Source organism: Pyrus communis, chromosome 5, assembly GCF_963583255.1.
Source record: "Pyrus communis chromosome 5, drPyrComm1.1, whole genome shotgun sequence".
Lineage (NCBI taxonomy): Eukaryota > Viridiplantae > Streptophyta > Magnoliopsida > Rosales > Rosaceae > Pyrus > Pyrus communis.
The window spans coordinates 6500541-6509721 of NC_084807.1; the positions used below are offsets into that span (position 1 = coordinate 6500541).

The following is a 9181-nucleotide window of genomic DNA, read 5'->3' on the forward strand; positions in this document are numbered from 1 at the left end:
ATCTTTACACCTTCCTAATTGATGACCAACTCTATCGAGTAAGAAATCACAATCACATCCAATTAAGGTCATTATAAGATAATCCCAAGATACTATTAATTAAATAATATCTTTGGGAAATTCTTTCCTCATCCATACAATGGATAACGTGCCTAGGCCAATCAAATGTCCATACATATCAAGGCAAACCCCACCTCGTGAGCATGCTTGGCTTTGGTCTTTAATCAAAAGTGTTTATTTGTTTTATAGGTACAATGCTAACGTCTCACAATGATGATCCAGATAATCCAATGCCAAAGCAACATCAATTGGAATACTCAACGTTTTAGAAAAATTCAAGATACTTGGTCTTTCCATGTTTTCACCAATTATTTCAGTTGGATACAACCATTCCTCTAAGCTCACATTAACCATGAACTCATATACTAGGCCTTCAACTCACAACCACGATAGTCAAATCCCAAATATACAGAGTACCTTCATAAGATTACGTTGTATGATATTTCTCAAAGCCTCGCACTCAACAATGAAACTCACAGAATCCCCCGACGAACGGGATTAATTACCTTGACGGCAAATGAAATTTCACCTTGTTCAAGTACTCCTTTATAAACAGACCCCAAAACCTGCCATACCAATCAAGTTGGCAACGGAGAATTTATTACTTTGGTAAGATAGCCTGAGAAATTCTTCTGAATCACTTGACGTGTGCACCTTTCCTTCTCTTTCTTACGGTACAAAGGTACCAAGGGACGATGGCAAACGTGACTCCAAGAAGCTCAAAATAAGAGAGATTACCCATTCGACGGTTAACTCAATCCTCCCTTCTTTAAATGTTGTAATTTGCTTTCTGGCAAATGCAAGTCGGTTTGCAACAGAGCCGAAAGCTCTCCCAAGTTAACCAAACTTCCTAACCCGTTTGGTATACTTCCTACTAATCTCTCCAACGGGGAATTCACACTTAGGCACTCTCAACAAGTTCTAGGGTGTTCACTTTCGTTCAAAGTTTCATTTTCAGTTTTCTCAAATTAGGCAGTTTTTGAAATATTTGGATGGCTGAACTTGTGTAATATGTTGATAAACCAACAACCAAAAAAAAAAAAAAAAAAACAACTCCTCTCGCACATAGCGTTCCTTTAGGGTGGTTCGTCATGAGATCTCAAACCAAAAATGAGATCCCATCCCAAAACTAAAAATTTTCGGGATTCCCAAAATATTTTCGGTATTTTGGGATGGTTAGGTATTTTCAGATTTCATACAAATTGAAATACCAATCATTCATACCAAGTTAAATTAACATGCAATCAAAATAAAATAAGTAACAAACCCAAAGGCAAAAAAATAAGATACAAACCTAATATGTTCGAAAACTAAGAATACAATTTTTTGATTTCGTGTTGAAGAACTAGACACATTTGGTTGAGAAGCAACAGTGCAAGGTTAGTGTGTGTGGGAGGTTCGTGCCAGCAAATGTGGCGATAAAGGGCTATGGTTACACCTATAGACCAAATGGCAGAGTTAAAATTCTAAAAATTCAAAAGTTGGATGACAACGTTGAACAAATGGAGCAAAAGGCTATGGTTACTACTTGTAGGCTACACCAATTATATTGCTAGTAGTATTTAGCAACAATTCAAATGTATAATAATATATATATATATATAATATTTATTTTCGGTTTGGTATGAAATTACTGAAACATTGAGGAAACAATACCAATTCCCGTACCAAAATTTTGAGATTGGTTTGGTATGTTATCCCAAAAATTTTGGGAATTTTAGTTTAGGACTTTTTTGGTTTGGGATGGGGAATTTTTCGGTTAGGTTTGGGATTTTTGGGAATTTTTTCCAGCTTCCTTCCCCGCCATTTTTACATTTGCCCTATGCTTCGAGTTTTCCATCATTACTTTAGATTATCATAGCTTGCAATTCACAATGGAGGTTAAATAATACAAAATTCAAACAATTAAATGCATAAACAGTGTGGTGTTAACAAATTCCAACTGAATATATAGTTTTAGAAGTTAGAGACACTACAAGGAAAACCAACCTGACAACGAAAAGTTTAAAGAAACAATTCTGTAAACCATTGTCCCTACCCGCGTAGCTGAAACTCTATTCGACTACAGCCAACAATTCACTCTCTTTGCAGAAGCAGTGCCTGCCATCTGTTCCCAAATCCACCTGAGACAAAAATTAGACGAAATGTCAATTCATCGTGCAAGCATCAATATGCAGCCAGTACATGCATCACCAGCAGAACATTTCCACAACATAGACTTACAGTTATATTATGTCTCTATTCTGTACCATGTTTTACAGTCGGCCGTTATTAAGCGTCAACACAGCAAAGTGTGGCTATTTTGTGTCAGCAATGTTCTACACTAAAATTGTGCATGTTCTAGACCCGTCACAAGATAAACCCTCAGAATTGAAATGGTGTTCTAATTTCTATTGCAACAAGAAACTAAAGACAATTTAACTTATTCAGAAAACTAAAGAAGAAAGAAAGGTGGCCCGGCGACATGTATAGAATACAGGGAAGTCCATTCCTGAATATTTATTCAGACTCTTTACATCAGGACTGTATGATATTTTCAACATGAACTAATTCTACTTACCTCATATGCATTTATGTCTGAAAAAAGAACCTGCAAAATGATAAGCATTTCCGTTAAGATGAGATACTAAGCACCTATCTCACTACTTGGAAATAAAAGTTTAAAGTTTTAAAACGGATAACTTCAGTTGATCAGAAAATTGTTTAATTTTGAAAATCAACATTAATTCACACCAGAAAAAAGTTGTCATTATTTGGGAACTTTTTAATTACTCACCTTTTTTCCGGCCTTCACTTCCCCAACGTCAGCACCAACAGAGAGAATCTGAGAATAACAATGCTTGTTAAATTATCCTGAGTCTTACTTCAAAATAAAGAACTAGAACCATGCAAAAAAGAAAAAGTAGGCATACTTCTCCCATAAGATAGCGTTCAAATTTAACAGCCGACTTGGGCAGCAAAACTCCTCCAGCTGATTTCTGAGACACAGAGCAGTTTATCATAAGATAATGTCTCAAAACAGATAAGATATTATGTAGACAACTACACATATACTTCTCCATTTGATATAACAAGGAAAAAGAAAATTAAACAATGAAGTCAATTTTTAACCCACTGCTTTCAAATCAACTAACAGCCAGCAATTAACATGAAATCTCTTGAGGCATTTCATAAGACGAGCATCCCAAATGCAAACCAAAAAGTTCAAAAAAAAATGAGGGAATAAAAACCGTTTTCATTTTGAATACATTTCATTGTAATCAACCATTATAGCTATTAGAACTTAACATAGCTCTCGTAAAAAATCATGAATCAAGATTTGTGAAGGGTCTAGTTTACAAGGACATGGTGCAAAGTAGGCTACTTGGTGCTATGGTTAGACAAATTGAAATAACTAGTGAAATCCTTTGGAACTTCTTGTTCTAAGCAATTAATATGGCGATAGATATACTTTTGGGCCATTTGCCCAATAATGAAAAAGAAAGCGTGAGATGCATGCAACACTATAAGTCTCACTAAAACCATTACTATTCTGTGAGGGTATATAGGGTAATTTTATCTCTTTGACAGCATAAGGAAGCATGACACAACAATCATTACAGCATTTGAATCATGTGCCACATGTTCAAGCCAACCTTGGGTAAGATGAGTGCCCACCTTCAAAAGAAAGACCCACACAGACACATAAGGGGAATATAACTCAAATTGCCACCAGTGTTAATGAAGCATTACTTGAGTCAAGCCAATAAGATGGGATGACTTCTCACACCATTAAAGCTCAAGCTCAAATCATGGATCAAGTTCAAGACATGTAGTTGAACTCAATCCCCAACTGAGAAAGATTTTTATTCATACGCTCAAAGTACAAGCAGATGGACGACCATACCTAAACCCTACAACCATCCATTATATACCAAAGTTAAGAGTGCGAAGTACTATACCTAAATCCAATGCCCCTAATTCAAGTTTCAAACTAGTTTTTCAACTCTGATCAAGCTTTACTCCTACTCAATCTGAAGATCCTACGTCAAGTTCAACACCGGTTATCAAACAACTTGGAACACGAAAATCCAGGAGTCACACAAATGAAAGATTATACCCAATCCACCTAATACAATCTGAGACAAATGGTAATGTCAGAATACTTTCCTACCATGCCTTGATTAAAGTCCAACAAAGATTGACTAATAAATTAAGAAAGACCACCTAACTGTAAAGAACTATACTATATATATGTCTTCAAGCCATGAAAAATCATTCAAAAACTATAATGCTCTCTCCACTTGATTCTCAATGACAAAATCAATGGCCAGGTACCATTCCACTATCAAGATTACTCCGATAACACTATCCCCATTTCACAGGCCCACATACAATGGCTTAACTTGACAGATTTCTGCATATACAAGGTTAACATACTCCACACTATGATAGCACACAGTCGAATATATCTACAATGTATAACATAATTTGTTATTGAATGCATCATGGTATGATATCACAACAATATGATAATGGGAGGATATCATAGAGATGATATACAAATATAATCATATAATTTTAGGTTTTGTAGGTTGATTTTCACCACATAAAGATTGAAAGAACCACAAAAGATTGACATTTATATTCAAGGGAAAATTACTGTTTACTTGAAAGAAAAATTTGAAATGCTCGGAAAATGTCATAGCAATGCGACTGGTAGTAGTACATTAAGCCATTTGATAATGCTACGGATCTTCAAAACTGTCACAGCCCAAAGCCCAAGTACTCAATTGACATAGATGCTTTGGATTCAGACTAATAAAAGATAGTCGCATCGAGTTTCCACTCCATACTTTCAAACACAATTGGCAAGACCAAAAACCAGCATACCTGAGGGAGTTCCTCAAGACGAATAAGCACTCTGTCAGCTTGCGGAACCACCTGCAACCCACAAACCACAAAAATCAAAACACCAATGCATCACCAAAATAAAAGAGAATAGCCATCCCAAATTGCGCAGAACCCCACAAACCTTGGCGGGTTCCCATTTCTGGGTAATTGCGTTGACTCTCAAAGAATTTCTTCGCAGACCTGAGCAAAACCCATCACAATTTATCAAAATTAACAACATTTTATAAATAAAATTAAAAAAGTTCAGAAATTTAGGAAAGATACAAGAAACTAAGAAAAGGGTTTGGACAGGAGGTAAATTCAACACACCTGGGAGTAGCTTCTGGCCGTTGGACAGAGAAGCGGTGCTGGGTTTGTACAGCAAAGGACTTGGTAGTGTAACGAAAGTGGAAGCCATGGCAGAGCTCGAAGATAGATGGTGGGGTTTCAGTGGAGGTCCAGAGAGAGTGAAGAAATGTTGGGGATGGAAGAAGTGGGGCAGATATCTTAAACCCTGGTGCTTCGTGGTGTGTGAGATAAGGAGAGAGTAGTTGAACCGGCAGAGTTCTAGATGGTTCGGTTCCTCGACGTTTTATGTTGTGTTGTGTGTGCTGGCAAAAATGAGCTTGGTTGGGTCTATAATGTTTTGTCTAAAGCCCGAATATGATTTCATGGGCTGGGCCCATTAAGCTTTGTTGGCAATAGAAGCAGGTCAAGTTTGTTTTGGTAATGCAAAAGTGGCCCGACCCGATGATCCTTGACCCGATAGTCGCCCTCGGTAGTCACGTCAAACCCGGTCGGGTTTGATGGTCACAGTGTATGGCCTGGCTATTCTCGGGTCAGATCTATCTGTTACCAAGTCATCTCTTGTGGTCAATCAATCGTGTCCAACAATTAGCAAGTCAGGTCTAGCGACACCCGATCAAACACAACAATCACCAAGTCAAGTTGAGGAGGCGGGTTTATATAGATTGAGTATACTGTTACAATGACGTTCGTCCAAGAACACAATGTCATGTGGAGTGAGATTAACACATGGTATTGTCTTATTAGATTAAGACGTCACACTCGCTTAAATATCCGATCCATCTAAGTTGTTATTCAAATTCAAAGGTTATAGTGTCAGGTCGACAATCTCCAAATTGATTCGAGAATCTTGACATTGGGGGTTCAGAATTATCGCTTTGGGCTCGGCAGCCACCAGTCGGTCTATATAATGTGACCGAGATGAACCCGAGGGTCACCGAGTTAGGTCAGTCTCAGAATAATGTCGGGCCGGATCCGAGTGGTCACCTAATTGGGTCGAGGGATGACGTGATCACTTGCCCAAAAACCCTCTCACCCCTTCACTAATCCCCAAAATTAGGCCCCACCCAGTTCCAATTTTTCAAATCCTCTGCGTTTTCTTATGCAAAAGAAATCCATGCACAGAACACACAACGGCTACAAGGGTCCACCACCATTCGTCTTTTTGTCCGTAAACTCTGCAATGCTTCATCAGTAGTAAAGCACTTTCCACCCCACACGTTTTTCCCTTTTTCTCTCCTCCTGGAAAATCCCTCTGCTTTCCCACTCCTATTCCTGCATTTTCTCGCCAACCAAACACATCTCTCCTGTATTTTTCATGAAAAAGTAATCAATACCCTATTCATATTATTCTCTACTTTCCTCTCTCTCTCTCTCTCTCTCTTTTCTTAGTTTATTTCTTTCTACTCAGCTTTCTGAGTAAAGTAAAACCCCCATTTTTTCTCACAGGTGAGATTATGGTGAAGAAGCAGATGCTTTGTTGCTGGGGGTGGCTCATAATCTTCAATCATCTGCTACTAGCAGCTCTTGTTTGCTCCAAAAGCCATGGTACAATATAATCTCAACTTGCAGATTCTTTTTTTATCTTTCCTCTAAAATTATAACTTGTTTGAGCTTTTAGTTTTTACAACAAGGAACTATGCATATACATTTCCTCCAAAATTACAACTTGTTCTCCAAACTCAAGTATTGATGCAGCATATTGCAATATATTTACTGTATTTGTCTTGTGTTTTTTTCTATTTTTCTGTCTCATTTGGAGCTTCCGTTTCTGATATTTCCTACCAGTACTTTTTGCTTGTATTGTTTCTGGGTGTTGTCCCTGTGTTTGACTTAAGTAACCACACACGCGAGGGGGCGGGTTTAGAGTGTGATTCCCAAAACGGGAATTTAAAGTAGTTGGATGCTCACATTCTAATAATTGTTAGATTGTTTTGTGCACTTCGTACACGGATGATGGGTTAATTAGAAGGTCCAGTGCTAAATAAGAAATGCGCAGCAGCCACTCATCAGTAAAGAGTTTTTTGTTCTAGAAGTTAGAGGATTAAATTGCATTTCTTATCTCTGTGACCTAGCATTTATTCACTTTCCACTTCTCAAATAGTAATCCGTCATTCAAAAATGTCAAAAGCATTTCGTCCGCCACAATCTTAACATTGTTCGTCAAGGTACTCTCAGTGTTTCCTTTCCCCTGTTATGATTATTGACAGAATGCAGAGTGACCACCGACCAGAATCCCAACCGAAGTAGGGAGAAGCCCGAGTGAATGGTTATACCAATCATGAAATTCCGGTCTCTACATTTGATGAACACGAGTTGGTCCTTATGATGTTTCATAAGTTGGTTCTTACAGTAGGACCCTTAGCATCACGCTGGTCTTTGGCTTTACAATTTGAAAAGTTGGAAGTTGAAGTGAAATATTAACTTGCAGGACTCCTTAGAGTAGGAAATAGTAGCATCATTGGTGACCTTGTCCCTGCCGGCATTTAATTCCCAAACTATCAAGATTAATGTATATGGATTGAGTTAAAACATTAACATTCCATTCTTCACATTTTTGTTGAGTGTATACATTTTTTTATCTATTTTAATTTCCATGATTACATAAGATAGAAATACATATTTGTTAAGTGTATCGTTCATCTTGTTTTGTATGACTACATTGTTGATTTGTGACATTGAGTGCGGTTTGTCCTTCAGGAAACCCTGCAAGTGATCTTGTTGACATTATCAACAACAATCGAACTGCTCACAAACTTCCAAAACTAAATGACAGTTCAGGACTCGGGTGCATTGCGCTGCAATATGCTGAGTTATGCAAGGGAAACTGCACTAGCAACAATACTGTGAACTGCAAACCGTCTGAAGATGACTTCACCGAAGTTTTTTCCCCCAATTGTGGTGTGGAACTACCCACTTTCGACACCATAACTGCCCACATTGTGGGTTGTCAATCCAAGTATCTTGAGCCCTCACTAGCGTTTGGACATGTTCTTGTTCGAGACAGTAAGGCTTTATCAATTCTGAGAAATAAATCACATACTGAGGTGGGAGTAGGCATGGTTCGGGCTCACAAGGGGCCATTTTTTTGGTGTGTTCTCTTCAGCAGTGGGAAGACAAACTCCACATTTGTGCTGGAAAATCGCGGTGAAGGGATCCGTCAAAAGAAAGGTTGCTACAGTGGAAGCAGCATACCATGCAGTGCAGGTCAAAGGAATGATTCCTCGCTGTTGAACAATGTTACTATCATTGCTTTTCTATGTGCTGTTTATCTTTTGCAACAGTTGTACTTCAATTAATGATTCATGGTTACAACTCTGATATATTTCCCTAGAGAATGCTCGAAATTTTTTTTACGATTGACTTGAGAAGAGTGTGATACACACACACACACACACACAGAGACAAACCAAAAACTATGGATTCCAATTTATGTTTTTGCTTTTGATCCCCTTTGATTCCGTTGTTAGGTTCTTTCATGAGTTTTCTTGGTATAAAAAGTTGGCACAACCTAACTATGTTGTCCCTGGTTATAGAACAGTCACATATCATCCCTTTTTTATGATACAAATTGGAATTTAAGTCATGTCGCACTATGAATCAGACATAAAATTAAAAAAAGTATCACTAGAACGTATCGTTTATTTTAATCAGGACTATGTTTCCTGGCCAGAAGAGAATGGCATTGTTCCTTATGGTATAGGCCTGATTTCCAAACTCCAACAAGACTTCAGCAGGGATTGTGCTTTGGGCCTCTTATTATCCTGGTGCGTACTCAATTTAAGCTGAAATTTGACATCAAGGAACACCCAACAAACGCATTAGAGACTCAAAACTCTTTTTGTTTAAATTTCCACATTTTCCTGGATTACACTAATTTAGGATGATATTCTTGCATCTTCCATGGGGAACGGATATATATCAACCCTTTACGAATAATGTA

The 9181-nt window shown here is 37.9% G+C and overlaps 2 protein-coding genes across 3 annotated transcripts; one reads left to right on the plus strand and one right to left on the minus strand.

The window, feature by feature from the left end:
- Positions 1-1946: 1946 nt before the first annotated feature.
- On the minus strand, positions 1947-5494 carry LOC137733761 (10 kDa chaperonin 1, chloroplastic-like). The gene is made up of 7 exons (XM_068472941.1): positions 5263-5494; positions 5075-5133; positions 4933-4983; positions 2973-3038; positions 2837-2884; positions 2621-2650; positions 1947-2183 (listed from the first exon to the last, which is right to left on the minus strand). The coding sequence occupies exons 1-7, from the start codon at positions 5348-5350 to the stop codon at positions 2115-2117; spliced, it is 411 nt and encodes a 136-aa protein (XP_068329042.1). The 5' UTR covers positions 5351-5494; the 3' UTR covers positions 1947-2114.
- Positions 5495-6425: 931 nt separating this feature from the next.
- LOC137735238 (uncharacterized) lies at positions 6426-8594 on the plus strand. Of its 2 annotated transcripts, XM_068474648.1 has the most exons (3): positions 6433-6564; positions 6688-6786; positions 7939-8594. In XM_068474648.1, the coding sequence occupies exons 2-3, from the start codon at positions 6696-6698 to the stop codon at positions 8535-8537; spliced, it is 690 nt and encodes a 229-aa protein (XP_068330749.1). In that variant the 5' UTR covers positions 6433-6564; positions 6688-6695; the 3' UTR covers positions 8538-8594. The 2 variants fall into 2 exon arrangements, with proteins under 2 accessions (XP_068330750.1, XP_068330749.1); XM_068474649.1 differs by having other exon boundaries at positions 6426-6786.
- Positions 8595-9181: the final 587 nt, after the last annotated feature.

Bases quoted from the DNA above. Each gene is read 5' to 3' on its own strand.
- LOC137733761 (XM_068472941.1), bottom strand. From the start codon at position 5,350: ATGGCTTCCACTTTCGTTACACTACCAAGTCCTTTGCTGTACAAACCC. The intron at 3,039-4,932 runs GTATGCTGGTTT...TCTGTGTCTCAG, and splicing joins GTCTTGAGGAACTCCCTCAG to AAATCAGCTGGAGGAGTTTT. The intron at 2,651-2,836 runs GTGAGTAATTAA...ATCATTTTGCAG, and splicing joins AAGTGAAGGCCGGAAAAAAG to GTTCTTTTTTCAGACATAAA.
- LOC137735238 (XM_068474649.1), top strand. From the start codon at position 6,696: ATGGTGAAGAAGCAGATGCTTTGTTGCTGGGGGTGGCTCATAATCTTC. The intron at 6,787-7,938 runs GTACAATATAAT...TTTGTCCTTCAG, and splicing joins TGTTTGCTCCAAAAGCCATG to GAAACCCTGCAAGTGATCTT.